Source organism: Gopherus evgoodei, chromosome 12, assembly GCF_007399415.2.
Source record: "Gopherus evgoodei ecotype Sinaloan lineage chromosome 12, rGopEvg1_v1.p, whole genome shotgun sequence".
In the NCBI taxonomy this organism is placed as follows: Eukaryota; Metazoa; Chordata; order Testudines; family Testudinidae; genus Gopherus; species Gopherus evgoodei.
This window is the reverse complement of record NC_044333.1, coordinates 9,522,427-9,541,631: the sequence shown is the minus strand read 5'-3', so window position 1 is coordinate 9,541,631 and position 19,205 is coordinate 9,522,427. Positions and strand designations below refer to the sequence as shown.

General features: G+C 38.4%; 1 protein-coding gene across 4 annotated transcripts in view; it reads right to left on the bottom strand.

Annotated features, from left to right (window-relative positions):
* Positions 1-298: 298 nt before the first annotated feature.
* CBFB (core-binding factor subunit beta) overlaps positions 299-19,205 on the bottom strand; it is a 73,046-nt gene continuing 54,139 nt past the window's right edge. For 2 of the 4 annotated variants that reach the window (XM_030581920.1, XM_030581917.1), the window contains 2 exons: positions 18,511-18,606; positions 299-1,987 (listed from right to left, as the gene is read on the bottom strand). In XM_030581920.1, coding sequence (XP_030437780.1) covers positions 1,919-1,987; positions 18,511-18,606 — 165 coding nt within the window. In that variant the 3' untranslated portion in view covers positions 299-1,918. Of the gene's footprint in view, positions 1,988-18,479; positions 18,607-19,205 lie in introns of all 4 variants that reach the window. The other 2 variants (XM_030581919.1, XM_030581918.1) reach the window with 2 other exon arrangements.

The window sequence follows — 19,205 nt, the reverse complement described above, 5'->3', positions numbered from 1 at the left end:
TGCCAAATGATGATAGGGAAAGTTCAGTATTTACACGAAGATAGTAATGTTTATATCTGATAGTATAATTTCCTGTGTACTTATGGTTTGGAACCATGATCTGAAACCATTAGGAACATTATGTAAAATAAATCTTCATGCTATTCCATCGAAAATACAGGGGATGCAGAGAGGATCCAGGACTAGAATGATGGGTACCTTAAATATCACATTACAGAAGCTTTTCAGAAAAAAAGCTTCTTCAGGGAAGAGGAGAGAAAAAATAACATGAGCCACAAAGAATGTGAAACCTTATCTGTCAGATTAGCCAAACTTAAATTTATGTATCAATATCAAAGTATTTCCATTTTATGATGTTGTCACAGCGGATACAGATAACTGTTTTAGCGAACTGTTAAATATTCATGGTATTAACATACAAGGAGTCCTGTTCACATTTCCATTATTTGTCCATAGTTTTGCAAGACCTTGCCATCAGTAAGGGTACCATACAAAAATAAATATTTAGTGATCCTAATCATACACAATTTCAGTTCATTTTCAAAATTAATCATGAAACCATAATTTTTCTTTAAAATAAGTGGTCTAGCTTCAGCATTTTAATATTAAAGATTTCAAATGACAAAAAATTAATTAAGCTATACAGAAAGCATCAGCTTCAAACACTGCCAAATGACACTGCTGTTTCCAGTTGTTTCTTTAAAGTAATGGATGTTGATGGAAAATTGGAAATAAGCCTGTTTACAAAAATTATTCACACAAATGAATCCATCCCAAATCTTACCCTGTTGGAAAATGCCATATATAATGTAAATTAGTTTTATATGTAGACAATTTAATAAAAGAAAGTGTCCCATGGGCAGTATGAGAGATTCCACACACAATCCCAAACCTCTCCTTTCATCATTCAGCATAAATTTACAAAAAGCATAAGATATAAAATACACTTAAAGCAGGTATCTTAAACATGATTTTTAATACAATATCACCATTGCAGCTGATCACCTTTGTCCCCAGTTTAACATGCTGTCAAATCCAATTGTGAAGTTGCAATATCCCTTTCCAAAACTATTTAAAAAAATCCCTGAATAAAACAGAAGCCAGCCTGCAACTTCCTAGGAGTCTCAGTAGGTACTATATACAGGGCTATATTAACCACCCAAACTCATTTAGTACAGAATAGAAACTAGGTTAGATCCTGGGGCAGAATGCACTGACATCAAAAATATTTGTAAAACATTTTATTTAAAAAAAATGGAACCAATGAATTGCTAGCAGTTAAAAGGATATTGCAACTTTAACAAACATACATGCATGTTAGAAAGTTGATTGACAGCTCTGTGCTACTGGGTTTAGCTTGTAAATAATGCAAAAAATGTCAGCAGTCTTTAAAATGTCTTGCAAATGTTGAAGATAAAGAAGAAAATTGCAAAAAAGACAAGAATGCATATCTAAAATAGAGCAGGAGCACAATAATGACAACCAAAACTTCCAAAAGCCCATATAAAAAAAATTAAGCTTGGCAAGCCTTGGCTTCCAGCAATTTACCAAAAACAAAAAAAATTGTAATCTGCAATGTCTTGACCTATTTTTAAGTGACAATTTTTTTTATTACAGTTGAGAAAAATGGTTTATAGCTGCTTAAGTTTTCATTTCACTAAAATAGTGCCAACAAAAATAAGCTTGCATAGAAAAACAATCTCAAATTGCCACTGGTTACATGCTTACAATAGGAAATGCAGATATTGTAACAAACATAGTGCAAACCAAGGCAGTTCATGCTGGTTGTGACTGCCGCAGGTCAGGAAATAGACCATAGTAACCCAGTTATCACAGTTTCTGGTCTTTTATTTAATCTTTTGCCAAGTATAAGCAATGCATATGCGCAGACCCATGGCATGTCTGCTGCTGCTGTTGATTAACGCAGTTTGAGGTCATCGCCACTTCCTAGGTTAGATCCAGGACTAGGGTCTTGTTGTCTTCTTGCCTGCATTAATAAATATATATTCAAGGTCAAAGGTATGGTTTGGAAATATCAATTTAGTTGATTTTTTAAATGCATTAATTACAAGATTATGACCACAAATAATTCCACGACACAAAATTTACACTTCAAACTGTTAAACAAATACTATAAATATAAAAATACCATCAATATCTCCTACTTAATCACCCACCTTTGTGCAAAAACCTGAGTAAAAGCAAGACTTCATACAATCCTTTGAAGGTCTGGCTCTGGTTTTCATGGACCAGCAGAAGAAGAGCATTCTGGGGTGGAAGACCTGAAAATGCTGCGTCACAAGTTCCTGATGTTCAAATCTAAGGGCTGTTAAATTACTACTTAATTTATTTCAGCAGATGGGAGAGGTCAGAGGTAGCAGAATGGCTACTAAATATAGTACAGACTCCAACCATCTAAGGCTTTATAGATCAAATTCAACACCTTGCATTGTTCTTAGAAGGCAGCTAGAGGATAGGGAAGCCTACAGAGCACAGTTACAATAAAAACATGCACCACATAGGCAAATGGCAGCATTCTGTCAAAAAATGAAGTGTCTAGATGTCTTCAAGTGCAGCCCTAGGGAAAGCACTTTACAATAATACAATCTGGAGGTAACTAAGATATGGATAAGTATGATTAAGTCTGTGTCCGAGGACAGACCTTTATGTAATCTCTTTGCACCCAAAAAATTGCACACCTCATTTTAAAAGGATGTAAACATTCCTTTAATTGGAGGTGCAGATATCAACCATGCTGTTTCCTGTAAATTCATCCCCTACCCACCAGTATCACCTCCCTCTTGTCTGACTTGAGCTTCTGCTGACCTTTTTATCCATGCCTTAACTGAGGCCAACTATTCAGAAAGCCAAGCGACTGCATTGTCCTGGTCAGACGATAATGCAGAGCTGAGTGCCAGCCACAGAGTGGTGACCATGCAGCCCATCCTGTCTCACAATCTCCCCTATTACCCACATACAAAACATGAACCGAAGTGAGAATAGAAGCCTGCAAAAATGCTTGCTAAGAGCAATGAGAAACTGCTCATGACCAGCTTCTGGAATCTCTCTGACAGGAAGGAATAAGAGTCACTGAAGCACAGTCTGTCCCTTCCTGCTAGATATCACATGAAAAAAGTCTCCATAACCTCAGAATAAATACTATGGTCAAAGGCTGGTGACAGCTCCAGGAGACTCATCATGGATACATGACCTCTGTCTGTACCCCACATTTTCCATGACAAAAATCTAGATCCTCAGTATGGCACATCTACGTCTGCTAGGATTCTATCTTTCATCTGACAAGCTGCCTGGAGACAACAGTCAAATCATGACACGGATTTGGTCTTCACTCTCCCAGTATCCAAACTTAACATTTTGTTTAAAATCTGTAGTACATCCATCCACCTGTACACTAAGTTCTCCTTTCCTTGGAATAACTACCATGAAACTATAGTATTTCAAACACTCTGTAAGAGCTTCATTCACTCAGAACTTGAAGTCAGTCAGGACAATACATCTCAGTGACTTCAATGCCAGGCCAGAGAAGAAAGCTGTTAACTTGAGCCTCAATCCTGCAAATACATACTTGCTTGATTTCAAGCATAAGTAGTCCTAACCAAGTCAGTGGGACTATTCACATGTGTAAACTTAAACATGCATTTGCAGGACCTTAGATGGGACTTCTACAGTATAACAGGGCAGCTTTACACACAACCATTAATCCCAAATAAATCCTCTATTGAAATTTATTAATATGATGGATGTTAACTATAATCCTGTTTGGAGTGAAGAACTTCCACACACACACACATGAAATATAAATAAATCCATTAAAATTGTATCAGATTTTCTGCTACTTAAGTCAAGAGTAATAATACGAAAATTTGAGACAGAGATCCAGTAAAAACATCTAACAGTGCATGTGATGTATTCTCTTGTTCTATGACAGAAACAGGACACATTTTTAATGCCAATGCCTCTAAAAATGCAAGAAATGAATCTGTTTAACTCAATGATTTAATCACAATAACAGCTCCATCAGTATCAAGACTAACCAAAACAATTAGAGAAGAAGCTGTTCAGCTAAAATAAAATGTTACTTATCAACAAAATGATAACACAGCAATATGGCAGGTCTATCCTCTTGGTGGCGTGTCAAGCTGTCTCTCTTGCCTGACTAGTTACGTTTTTACTTCCTTATTGTGCAAGCAGCACCAAGCTTAAGTGAAGAAGTAACACAGAATAATCAGACTCTGAAATGATGAAGAATATTCTATTTTCAGAGGTGTTTGCCTGCAGGTATAAAGACTGACACTTTTTTTTGATCTGTTGGTAGAGGAAATCCATTTAAGGCTGACAATGGTCAAACTGTTAATAATTTTGAAATCATATATATTCTGGTGAAAACATTTTAAAAGTAAAAATAAATCCCCAGCCAAAAAAAACAACAAATCATTAACCTGCAGTTAGGGTTATAAATATAATCTAAGATGATAAACACCTTGAAGATGTTGTAGTTTTCATAAACACAAGTGTCCAAAAGCAAGGAATTTCTAAGTTGACAATTAAAAAAATATAAATCTGAAAGTGGAGAATTAAGTTCTCTAACCTAAGTTCTCTTCTCCAGTATATCCCCACCCTGTCTACTCTCTTAATGACAAGTATCACAGCAAGTCTACATGTAAGCCCTGGAAATCTTACCAATTGTCTTGGAACACTGGTAGCTGAGGACAAATTAAATCCCATATGTTTTAGTGTTTCCGCCGTGACTATGTGGCCATTTTAATTCCTCATCCACCATGGATTTATGCAGCAAAGTACCCGTAGCCTAAACCCAACATTTTTAATGGCTACTGCTACAAGGAGCTCAACTCCTGTGCCTAGTAAAGTGTTAAAAAGTTATGGTTCCTTTTCCATCTCAGCTGACATCACCATCATTCAGGCCTGGGAACTGGTAGGTTTTTTTGACAGCTCCCTCTTCACCCATCCAGGCCATATCCAAATCCTACCACTATTTGTTCCTGAGCATCTCTACGATCTGTCCTTTCCCCCCTGTCTCTATAACCAGCTCTTTAGTTCAGTACCTCTCTAGATATTGTCTAGACGACCACTCCTCTCTGGACTCCCAAACACACAAATTGACACCGTTCAGTACATACAAAAATGCCATTCATAAACTCCTCTCTCTTGTGCAGTGACTTGATCATGTAACTCCCTTTTTTGGATGGGAAGCTAATAGAGGGATTCACGTTTATCAAATTTAAACTTGTCCGACCACCTTCAAAGCTCTCTATAACTCTACCCCTCCTAACTTATCCCACCTTGTCAAGCTTCACATTGCCCTCTGCTCCTTCTGCTGTGCCAATGCTCTCAACCTCATCCACCCATCTGTCATCTCAGTCACTTCTGTGCCTTCTTCCATGCAGCTCCATATGCATGGTACAACTCGCCGAGTTTGGGACAGAAGACCCCTATTCCATCCACATTTAAATCCCCGTAAGGATATGTCTGTACTCGCAGGTGGTGGGTCTCACAGGCTGGGGGAGGCTTTCCCTCCCCAAACAGCCAGATGTTATCACGTATCCTGCTGTAGCCGCTCCCTGTGGCAGCGTGCGGCTCCAGTCCTCTGGCTCCAGACCCCCAGTTCTCTGCTGGGGCTGGGGCCTCGCGTCTTCCCATGCTCATGAGCTGGGAAGGCTGCGGCTGCTGGTCCCCCACCCTCCTGCACTCCAAGGGCCATGCGCCACCCACCCTTCCGGCACTCCTTTGGGGCTGGGGGACTAGCTGTGCTACTGGGCCAGTGGCCACGGGCGGCTGGGTGTGGGGTAAGACACACTTGGGTGGAAAAGGTGGGGCTGGGGGCTAGCCTCTCACAGCCAGCAGTTCACGTGCCGCCTATACCTGTACTGCAATTAGACACTCACAGCTGGCCCACACCAGCTGACTTGACCCATGGGTCTCAGGCTGGAGGGCTGTTTAATTATGCTGTAGATGTTCAGCCCGAGCTCTGGGACCCTCCCACTTTGCAGGGCTCCAGCCCAAGTTTGGATGTCTCTACCACAATTAAAACAGCCCTGCAGCCCAAGCCGTTTTTAACTGCAATGTCGACATCCCTTAAAGACCCATTTCTGCCATGTTGCTTATAATGAATCAAGCAGACTTGTATATAATTTGCCTATTTCCTTTCCCATGCATTGCTTCTTCTTCCTTGTGCTTAGACTGCGAGCTCCTCTGAGCAGAAACCATCCTTTATAACTGTTTGGAAACCACTTTGAGTGTAATGAATGGTATCACAAACAATAATAGTTTTTTCTTTGCATCTGAATAAAAAGTGACAGAGGCACCGGACAAATCTAGTTAACAGTTTTTTTGTTCAAGATCTGCATAAAATGATCATGTTTATTCCCTATAGGCTTTTCATTAGACTAATTCAGTTTAAACTAGTCTAAAAGGGTTTACTTTTGCCTCCAGTTCTGCTAATTTGAAGTTGTGGAGGAAACATTACTGACTTCCTATTTAAGAGTGCCAAAGGTGTTAACAGCTGCAGCCAACTTGACAAGACTGGAAGAACATATTACAAACGGTGCCTTTAATAACTATCAAAGTCTCTTTAAGCAGGATTTTTTCATTCCTTTCAGAGCGATATTCTAACAACATACCCCACGATTTTCTAATAGTACAAGAAAATCTTTTACTCAGCAAGCTCTTCTAAAAGGTGTTTTTCCTTGTTCAATATACAAAAAGATTTTTTTAAAGTTAGTTCTTATATTTTTCTGATGTCCAGGAAATGTTTCACAATTTTAAGTATTCTAATATCTTGATATATTTATTTATTTTATATTTGTACAGTGCATAGCACAATCAGGTCTTGCTTCTAGGTACTACTGCAAATGCAAATAATATTGCAGACCATATTCTCAGCTAGTATAAATTAGCATAGCTTCCAGGAAGTCAATGGAGCAATAATGATTTACACCAGCTGAGGATCTGGCTCTTCATGTTTTTTGTGGTTACAGTCTCACCATGTAAGGTCTCACTCCTCTTTGCTGTAACATTGACATCAGTTATTAAGTAATGATTAAGGCCCTACTTTAACTGCTTTATGATTGTCAAATAATTGCAGCTGAATTACAGACAAGACAAGGAAACCTGCAGAAAAGTTATCATGGACCTTTATTATTGCAGTCATTTGGAAAACTCGTCCTCGCTGTCAGCTGCCCAGGATGGCTGATGGCCCCCGCTGTCAGCCACTTGGATGACAAAATTGCAGTGAATGCCTAATACTGCGGGATCCATAATATTGCAAGTTAAGTAGAGCCTTAGTAATGGTCCAATTTACAAGTCAACACTTAACAATGCAAATATTGTAATTAAATGTGACTCCAGAACAGTAACTAAAAATTATATCATTACTGTACTTATTTGTTCCTTGTATTTCTTCTGAGTCATGCTTTCTGAATTTATTGACAGAGGAAGTTTCCGCAACATTACTGCAGTTAACCTACTTGTAGAATATGCAACCTGTTCTCTGCTAACTCCAAGTATTAATTAACCTCAACTCTTAATCATTGACATATATGCTCACCTCCATTCTCTCCTAACCCCAGACTTTTTTTGCTCTCTCGTTGCTTCCTCTCCCTTACTCTGAAACCATCTGCTCACCTGACTCCTTTATCTCTACCTTCAAGTACAACGCTATCTCATTTTAAGAAAGAAAAACCAAGCCAACCTCAACAGAATAGCCTCTCCTCTATTTTCATCCTTTATTTATTTGCCAGTTCTAATGGTCAAATATTCCATCCCTTAATCTTGGGCTTTTGTGACACTGCATGCTCTCCTCCTCCACAAGCATACCTCAGAGTACTCCATTCTCTCCCTCACACTGTCCTGGTCTTCCCACCTCAGCTAAACTGATGACTCTCAAATTTACTTCTCTTTAAATTCTTCCACTCTGTTCAGTCTTGCACCTCCAACTGTCTTTCTGACATGATTTGCTGGATATCCTATCATTAGCTCAAACTAAGCGTGGCAAAAATTGAACTCTTTCCAAACTAAACCATCTACTCTCTCCTCCATCACTATTGTGAACTCCACCTTTTCGCCCATTATGGAAGCTTGTGATTTGTATTCAACTTCTTCCATGTTATCAGACTATAGCTAAATTCTGTCCATTCTTCCTTCCACTACAATTACGCTAAAAATTAATTTTCTCTTTACTATTCCCACAAAAAACCTTTGTCCATTTGTGGTCATGTGATCTCTTTTGTAACTTCCTCTCTGGTCACACGGCATTTCATACCTTTCCATTCAGTATGGACTGTGACTGCTAAGATCTTACTTCTTCAAATGTCCTGATAATATGACTCAGCTCTTAGATTCCTTCCAAAGGCTTCTTCTCATCATCATCTGCATCCAAGTTCCTCATCTTCACCTTCAAGGCTCTGCACAACTCAGCTCCTATCTGCATCTCATTTACTCCACTTATCTACACTCCTTCCAAGTTCCCCACACAAGTCCTCTTTTATCACCTTTCTTCCATGCAGATCCTTATGATTGGAAGTCCTTCCACAGCTGGTCCACCAAATTTGAGATTAAAATTTCATCTAGTGATTTGATGCATTTATCTGTCCAAACTTACTGTCCGCTTTGGATTATAAGCTCTTTGGGACATGGACTGCTGGGTCTTCCTTTATTATACCATCTACACACTGGTGATACTCAGAGCAAGCTGTATTCCTTTCTGCCGGCCTCTCAGCTGAAAATTGACAATTCCAGCTCCCATCACTGTAATGTATACAAAGCCTGATTTTTCAGAAAGCTTTCTGTGTGCAGACAACTGAATTAAAAAAGGAAATAGTCTATTAATCACATGCAGCACTAAAGCTTTGAAATGCTAGTGGGCATCTGTCCCTTGCACTCAAGGAAGCCTTTTGTAAACTGCCTGTCTGTCTCCTTTAAATAACTATAGATAATTTAGAGACTGTTTAAATCAGTTTTTTTCGCATTAATTCATTAACCTTTTTACAGTGTTAATGATGGTATAACCTGAATTATTCAATTTTAATGAGGCTGCAGTTCAATTTTCTTCCCACAAAAGGAGAATTGTGATGCATAGTTATATCCTACTATAAAACATATTTTGTAATTTTGAAAAACTATCATTGACACGAGCTAGCAAAAGGTTAAGCTTATTTATTTTTTTGCTTAGATTATTGCTTCTAGTTTCAAGAGTCTCCCGCAGTTTGGAAAGAAGTGGAGTGCGATCTACATTTATGATTTTGCTGATTGTCTCAATGCAAAACCTTAGATAAACGTAGTTATTAAATTTACTTTCAGTGCATGTTTTCACATCTAATGGTAAAAACAGCAATATCACTTGACAGCATACTTCTGCTTTAAAAAAGTTTATTTTCATAAAAAAATAATTTCCACAATAATTTTACTGTTAAATCTCAATGAAGTCTCCAAAGCATATAGTTGCATTTATAATTTTCTTATAGGGCCTTTTCTTTTAAATTTATGAAAGTACCCACATGATTTATGACATCACAGCTAGTTGTAAGTTTTAGCACAAGCCACTGTTGAACTACCACCAGCTCTGCCCTTTCAAATAATGTGAAACGAATGACAAATTACGCTCAAGTGTATTGAAAAGCATTCATTACAGTATCTTATTATCTTATTAGTAAATATTGACAAAGATGTAATTTTGCGTTTCAACGAGTGGGGAATTACACAGGCAATTCTGACAGTGAAATGACAGCTCAACCCAACTGAGTCATCCCCATTTATTTGTACTGACCTGTACATGTATAAATATATGAAACGTGTACTTGTTCTATCAATCACCAGTCTGCCAAACCATGTAGGCCACTGTATATAATTAATACATACAAACAACAAGATAGTTCTTCAGATCCTAGGAATATGAAGGAACTATATATATTTATTTTTTTATACTAACACACACACACACACACACACACACACACACACACACACAATAAATTAAACACTTCCTCACTAAAACTTCGTCACTTCTTGGGTGCAAAGTAAAAACCAAGCAATGTGCAGGTGGCAAGAACACTGCATAATACAGGGCAAAAGTATGGACACTTTTGGCCATAGCCATGGGCTAATCTACAACTTATGGGATCTTTAGTATTCACACAAGACAGAACCTCAGTTTTCAGTAAGGCTGTATCTGGAAAATCTCCACACAGTATACTATCAGGAATTCAATTTATCCACCACAGAAACATAAAAAGCGTAAGTCAACTTTGCCAGGTTTAAAACCTATAATTTGAAAAATGCTCTGTATTTTAAACCTGATGCTTCTACACCATTAAGCAATTCCCTACGGGACTGTTGTAATAATTAGCCATAAGATGCATATTTCAAAAACTAAAGAAAATACTACAAAGTCACACACACACAGATCTGTCATTAAATACTGTGCTGTCTGAGTTTTTGAACACTGAGGGAGACTCATTTAAACAAAAACGGCATCTGCCTTTTTCAATTTAGAAACAAAATATTTTTTCCAATGAATCACACACGAAATTTGCGGGGAAAAAAATCATCATCTTACTACTGCATACTCCACTTTTCAGTAGGATACTGAAGTTAAATTTGAATGAGAGTATTTGAAAATCCTAGGTTTGATGCTCAGGGAATTGCTTAACAATCAGTAGAAATGTATTAGCAGAGTTTAGTACAGATGAATGACAATTATTCAAAGTGATAAAATAGAAATTACCTTGGCAAAAACATCTGGTTATGAGAAGAGCTTGTATTTTACCAATTTGCTGACTTTGCAAAAATATAGACAGAACCCAGTGTACTGATGTTTCTTAAACCTAAAGTTTTATGATTAACAGTGATAGTTTCATTCTAAGTATCCTGAAATAGAACAGCTAATGCGGTGGAAACACAGGGATTTTCCCACACCCAAGAAACTTCACTCAACTCTCAGCACATGAAACCATGCAACTCTTTTGCAATATGGAAGGAATTATAACTGGCAACATGCCATCTAAAATCTCTAAAGAAAGTAGGAGATGGTATGATGACTGAAAGAAATGCAGGAACCTATTTGGCAGAAGACATTTGAAATCCTCCTCATGACATGTTAGTCTAGACTGTTATTTATACTGAACTGGTCCAGACACTGCAAAAAAAAAAAAAAAAAGAGGGGGAGAGAAAGAGTAGAGAATGTACTATGATCAAGTCCTATAAAGAGAATTTAAAACAGAAATAATCATCATTGTTCTCAAAGATCAACAAAAGAAAGGGTGTTTGGAGTCAATTTTGCCGCAATGCTCTTCTGCACACTCACTTTGGCCAACTATGTCAGAACTTTACTCCAGTATACACATAGATGGATAATGGCTAGGTAGCAGGCTAGTATAGAATACATTCTGTTAATTTTTTACTTAAAAACAAAAGCTATGGATGACTCAAAAGCAACTATTCTAGTTAGACTGTAATCATCTTTTTGTTCTATGGTTGTAGAATGTCTAATACAGCGGGGCCCTGGTCTGTACTTTGGGTTTTTAAGTGCTAGCACAATATAAATAATTTACAATCTATGTAACCATACATTATCATTACCACCTTCTCCTCCTCCCCACATTTCTTCTATTTGTAACACCTATTTATGTAGTCTCGTTTTAGGCCCCGATTCCACAAGTAGCTCTGTGTGGGCACTGGGCCTATTGCAGGATTAGGGCCTTAGATTGTGAGCTCTGCAGGACAGGGACCATCAAATGTTAATATCCCTGATTATCACTCATAAATCCATGCAGAGAAAACCTTATATACACAAGCCTCCCGTCAATTTGGCACTGTGACCTCACTTCCACTTTGGAGCTTACAGAAGCATCTCTATGGATTCAGAGATTCTTGGAGAAGGAGCCTGGAGAGCAGTATGAACAACTCTCCCTTTAGCCCACTGGAGTTGTCCCAGAAAAGACAATACAGCCCCAAGCTGCTGCCCCTCTCTAGAGATCCTGGGGGCAGCTATGGGTAAGGGGATCCAAAAGCATGTGGAAACCTTGCTGAGGGTTAGATTTGGGGGCAGGTGGGGAGAAGGGAGAGGACTTCTATGAAGATGGCTCTGGCTTATCATGAACCATTGGGCACCAGCTAGGTTTAGGGGCAGAGAGATGACGACAACAACAGACTATCCCCCGTCTCCACACACAAAATGGAACTGCGTGGATTTGGGGCCGAGAGGAAGAGAATAATCTCAGAGGTAGTTTTAGATGACACTGCCAATTCCCAGAGTCCTCCCTAGGTTCCTCTGGTTAAGAAGATGATCTGGCTAACACCTATTAAAGTACTAGCACAATTGGGTGAGAAAAAAAGAATGTGCAACAGCAAAGGACAATTTTAGAGTCCATAAGATCTTCCCTCAACAGCACTGTGTTTAGTAACTACAAACTACTTTGCTTACAATTTCCTTTCTTCTTAGCCAACGGCACAGAGTTACTGGAAAATTGGTAGACATTGTTCATTAGGTATTTCCCTGGTGCAGAGGAACCCATGGGTGGAATAAAGCCAGAACAACCTGCCCTAGTCCACTCTACTTTTCACATGGGCATGTCAGGGCTGTAGGTCAGCAATGCTTTGGCTGCCAGAACAAACCCGTGGGTGTCATGACAGCCAGCTATGAGTGTGCTCCAACTTGCACTGGAGGCTAAAGCAGTTCCTTGTTTGTACGCCTCGTTTGGCGCATGAGAGCACATCAGTAGCTGTTGGGAACAAAAATTCTTAGTGCAGACCTGTCACGTAATTAAATTGGGACCTAATTTTAAAGAATAGTCTTAGAATATGCCATTTAAGTAAATTAGAAGTACGGTGTTATGGATCTGACATTTTGCTGACTTACAGTCTGCCTTGTTTATTTATACAGTAAGCTCTTCAAGGCAGAGACCAGTTTATTTGTTTTGACAGCACCTAGAACAATGGAGAGCCCTGATACTGACTGAGCTTTAGGGTGCTTAAAATGAATATTAAATAATAATCATGGGTATGAATTTAGGCCAATTTTTCCAAAGTAGAAGCCTAAAGGTAGGCTCTTAAGTCCATATGTTGGAGGGTAAACAGGTAGCTTGATTCTCCAAAATGCTGAATGCCCACTGACTTCAATAGGAACTACTGGGTTGAACCCTTTGGAAACTTCTGTGGACCTTACCTTTAGGCTCCTATTTTGGAAAATCATGGCCATGGGTATCAATACTTTGATTGCTGACAAGAACATACAGTATTCATTTAAATGGAAATGAAGCTACACATGGTACACATTGATGACCAGCAACAACCAAAAAATTTAGTTTTTTAGTTGGTTATAGTTATTAGATCACATGATATCCCTCAAATGTCTCCATATTTAAAGTATAGATTTCCCATGGAGAGATGAGGAAAGAAGAGACCAGAAAAATCTAAAACAACGGAGGATGAATCAAGAAATGGTCACAGAAGTCTCTTTTATGGGCAACTGTAATGTGATTCTTAATTGTATTTTGGCAGCTACATACTACTGGGATAAACAGATTAGATATGCTATATTCTTTGGCAACTAGTATCTGCATCTACTTACTAAATAATAAATGAAAAATCAAGCTACATTATGAACAATAAAAAAACCTGAAAAATGAATGGCAGTTAGTTGCTTTTAGGACTACCTACCTACTGACAAGCTTTTAAAATAATCATTGGGAACATAAAATTTAGCAGCTTTCTTGATAAAGATTATATAAAGCACTGAACATCAACCTCCATCAAGATTCCATTCTGTGTTTCCTGTAAATGCTATTTTCTAAAGACAGAGTTTCCTTTACTAAAAACCCACGAACAGTTCAATTTCTAATAGATTAGTTGGATTTTGTTCTTAAGTGCTGAGTGTAAGAAAGATCTGAAACTGCGCTACTGACTTCAAGCACAGACAATACAAGTGAGACTTTCCTTCTGGACATATGCCAAGCTCATCCAGAAGCTTCAATCATATTGCAGCTTATCATATATTGGTAATAAGTCTGGTCCAAATGACAAACTGGATCTTTCAAGTCTAATGGAATCCATCACCCTGATATAACTGACCTTTTGTTACTTTACTGTATTTAACCAATTTCAAACCGATCATAAAACTTTTTTAAAAAGTCTGAGATATAAGATGTGAACGTAGTCAAACATTCCAATAATCATTTCACCTTGTTACTGTTCTACAAGAGGTTCAAAACAGCTAATATTAGCCTATAAGTGCTACAAAGTGCATATATTAAATTGTTGGGATTTTTTTATGTTCTGTACACAATTAATGCTGAATATAGTACAGAGAAAATCAATTCTGCAAATAAGGAAATACTGTAATATAAGCATCTTCTTTCAGTCAATGAAGGTTAGAAGGGGGCTGAGCAACGGAAAAATACTGACTGAAAGAGATCAATACTAATTATATATTTATAACAGCTATACTAGCCTTTAAACAATACTTCCTCAAAAGAAAACATTTCAGATTTTATCCTATATCCATCAGTATAAAATCATAATTATTTTATATTATTATTATTATTATTTTATTTTTAAAAACTTTTCTTTAAAGTTGCACTGCCCCAAAACTGACATTTCACTACAGAGAAGAGGATATTGGGTTGGGTCAATTTTTCAGCATAAGACGCCAAAAAGCTGCAATTTCATGCTACCTTTTAAACAAAGAAACAGCTACTGAGAGACCAATGGCTAGACCGGGCTATTTCAGGGAAGAGCAAGCCACTCTGCTTCTTTACTTGCAGCGTTGCTATAGAGAGAACTGCAGTAATATGCAAAATGAACACAAACAAGAAAAAATAAAATTTTAAACCACTGATTTTTTTTTGCATAAAATGTATTCAGAAAGCTTTGGACAACTCAATCTCAAGAAAATTAGACTCAGCAGAACATCTCTGGCCAAGCTCACGCACAACAGAATGGGCTGAAGAAAAATTTAAAATTTGAGCTTTTGTTATACAATGTATACAATCCAAGCTTTCAAAAAACTGTTTCCATTATATAACTAATTCCCACAATACAAAGCTAACCCCCACAAAAATTATCTGTAGACACCATGACAGGAGCATATAATTTTTCCATTCCACATTACCCATTCCTTGCTGTAAGACCACCATTTTGGTATCTTCTGCAGCTCTAAACAGCTGGCAAAAAGTAGATGATTGCAGCTTTCTGTGACCGAATACAGACCATGTTACTTCCAGCATATTCTGACTCCACTAGCCTGGAGTCCTGCAATCATTTCTTCATCAAAATCTTTCTAGCTGGCACTGTATTAGAAGCTCAGTTAAAATACAAAGTGAAATTTCTACTTAAATTAACTATTATGTCCACACAACATGGAAAGCTACTCTTGGAACTACACCTTAATTTCTTCAGGAGCCGGAGCCCTCCAACCCACCTCTCTGGTGTGGAAACAGACTCCTGTGAGAGAGGCAGCAGGAGCAGCAATATCGCTTTGCAGCTGAGAGCCTCCTGCCAGCTTCAAGACTTCAGCAAAGACTCAATTCAAATAACTGCTGCTTTGTCCAGCCATAATTATTATCTGAAATCATCATCATCCACACATTTGGGCACCTTACCATTCATCTTTGCTTCAAGATTTTTAAATAAATATATTAAATAATAAACAGTCCTAGCATTGATCCCTGGGTAATCCATATTGAAAACAGATCACGACAGAAAGAGATTGGAAGAAGATACAAATAATCTCAGATATACTGTATATATTCTCTAAAAAGCTTTTATTATGCCTGTAGGTGTAAACAGATTTAAAAAAAAAAAGCACTGCTTTTCTACTATTTCTATTTTCTATTATTCTACCAAAAGCTTCATTACGGTGCATTTATTGCAATCTCTATTTTATGTTTCCAAAAGTACCACTGTGCCTCATCTTATTGTTGTTAAAAAATAATACACGCTCTTTATTAACAAAAAATAGCTTAACTGTTCAAATGCCTAGTTTAGGGATCATTCTTTGGCAATGATCTACCCGTTTGTTACATTTGAAAAATAATCTATGTAGAGACTAAGAATAAGCCAACATCTCTACTAAGAAAGCAAGCTGTATAAATAAAGAACAAAATCTGTGATCATTTTCATATGCTGCCAAGCTCTGGATGAATATTTCCGAAGAGCTGGCGCCTCTCTTTTGGGTAGCGGTGGGTGGAGTATTACAAGATTTCTCTCTCTCTCAAACTGGAATCTGGTCTTTATTAAAGCTATTTCAACTATAGTACTACAGTCTGAAATTTTCTAATTTTATACAGACATTGTTGCAATCCATAGGAGAATTAACTGATGAGATGTTAAAAAGTCTAGTGGTTCCCAGATTTGCTGATCATGCCATGCTAAACAGTATAAAAGTAGTTTAAAGACTTCCAAGTTTTTAATATTAATTAAAAGTGTAGTTTACTCTCAAAAGAAACCAATACTGGTATTGCTGGGGTTCCACCCTTACTGTAATTCAACAGCTACAGATTAAATGTGCTCAGTTTCCAAGATGTCAATTCTAAGATGTTTCTTTTGTCAGCACTGAGAAAACTCAATGAATAAGATGTTTGAAGGTCAAATTAGGCTCTACCTCTGAACTCATCCACCATTAGACATCACTGGGGCTGTACAAGCTTAACAGTAGAATCTCAGTTTTTATTAAAAACAGTAACTTTCTAGCCCTTTATGGTTGCAGAGAAAAGGCTGAAATTGTGAGCCCTAAAGATTCCAGCACCTGAAGGCAAACAAAATACCCAACATTTATTCTATTTTAAATCTCATGACTTAAGCCTATATCATTTGGGGGTAAGGGTGGGGGGTGTTAGGGGACTGATTATGCATTTTTAAACATTTGGGGATGGCAAGAATGCATGGCAGTGATTCCAAGAGTAGAGGAAGTGACAGCACTCTCTCATAACTAACCAAGTAAACTGCCTGAGGCCTTTCTAACCAGCTTTTCCTTAGAGACTAGCTCAGCGCAGCTCTTCCACATGCCTTCCACTCTTAGCTTACTGACTTCACCAGTCTCCGTAGGCCTGTTCTCCAGCTTGACTTGGTCTCGCTCCCCAGATCTTCCCTTTTCACTTAGCAAGGAGACAGAGCTCTGGATGACCATGAACACAAGAGGAGATGAGATACCAGGAAAGAAATCTACTGAAGTTTGAGAGAGGACTAGTCATGCTGCCATTACAGGGAGCTGAATGGGGAGGGAGCAGGAAGTAAAAACCCTGCATGGCAAAGGAATTCAAATAAACCGTCACCACCTTGGTTCCCTTCTTATTCCTTTTATTGCCTGCAACAGCTTCTCTAGCTCCCCAACATGTCCCTTCCCTCAGGCTTCCCCTTCCTGGCCTCACTGAGCTCCTGCTTTCCACCTTACCTTCAGGCTCCTTTGTTTCCTCAGCCTCCCTGAGTTCCTGCTCTCTTCTCATTGAGAAGAGAAGTAGCTAGGGCCAAGAGACAGGACAGAGCTGGCCAGAGGAGCAAACCCAATGAGAAAGGATAAAGATGGGGCTAGGGAGCAGGCCCAAGATCAGAGAGGAATACGGCCAGGCCAGCAGGGGAAAATAGTTAGCAGGGTCTGAATCAGTTCATTGGCATTGCTACTCATAAAGAAAAGGACTGCCGGCTACAGGAGCAGCAGCCAGAATTTCCAGGCCTCTCCAGTGTCTATGGAAGAGGCAGAAGGTGGCAGACCCTCACTACCACTGTTAAAATGCCCTCTTCAGAGCTGCTAGCATTTATTTAAGGATTTAAAAAGTCAGCCTGTATTTCATGAGTAGGATCCATTTTGGTCAATTTCATGGTCAAATGATTTTAAAAATTATAAACATCATGATTTCAGATATTTAAATCTGAAATTTCACGGTGCTGTAACTGTAGGGGTCCTGACTCAACTCTGAAGGCAGCAGTGCAGAAGTAAGGATGGCGTGGTATGGCATTGCCTTCAGGTCTGGTCCAGCAGCCGCCACTCTCCAGCCACCCAGGTCTGAAGGCAGCGCAGAAGTATGGGTGGCAATACTGCAACATCCCGACAATAACCTAGCAAATCCAACCCCCACCCTCCCGACCTTTTTGTTGGGATCCCCAGTTTGAGTAACGCTCGTCTCCCCTGTGAAATCTGCAGAGAAAAAACCAGATTTCACGGTCCATCACCCATTTTTTTATTACCATGAATTTGGTAGGGCCCTAGTCATGAGTCTGCAACCAGTAATTGGGGCCACCTACAGGGAAAATGGTTAACACCAACATATGTGCACGCAAATAAAAACATATGGTTTTCCATGTTCCTTTTCAAGTTTTAATAACGTAAGTAGGAGATTAAATCATGCTTTACTATTTTCTTAACAACAAAATTAAAACAAATAGGAATCCCCGATAATTATACATACAAACAAATTATAGGAAATAATCTAGATTTTTGGTAAAGTACTAACCAGTTACTGACAGCAGCTGTGAAACCCTCACCTCCATTTCCTCCCGATGAGACCTGTCTCTGTCCTCGAATTCACGAGTTCTTCTCCGAGCTTCTTCAAAGGCTTGCTGTGCCAATGCATCCTCCTGCTACCAAACCAGAAGACATAAAATTAAGAGGCTACATACGTTCCTCCCAAGTTATGTTCTATTTAACTCTGGGCATTGTTTAAGGACACCAAGGTTGACCACAAGGAGTAGGGGAGAAAAATCTGACCTGTAGAATCTATTACTAATGACGACACAGAAGTCAGAAAGGACAGAACTTGAACTTCAGACCGAAGAATGAATGTGCAGGTTTAGCAGTTAGACAAGATATCCATTCACAGGGAAACTGAGCGAATGGGATATGAAATCATCTAGACAAATCTGGAGCTATGCAATGCCACTTTTAAAAGTCACTTTGCAGATCAGAACTGCTTTTTAAAGAATTAAAAGTATTGTTTCAAAGTGGAGTCTGATTAAATTTCTTAAACTAAGAAATTAAAGGAAACCTCAAACCTTATATTACAGAGGCAATAGTTTTCATTCTTGATCTTGAAAAATTAAGTAGTTTTGTAAGGTAGATGACAGAACTAAACAAACTAATGATAACTGTAAATGAGATTATCACGTTCTTTACATTCAGTTTTTATGCTCTAAAACAAACAATTTAACAGATTAGCAGTAAAACTCTTCATCACTGTGCA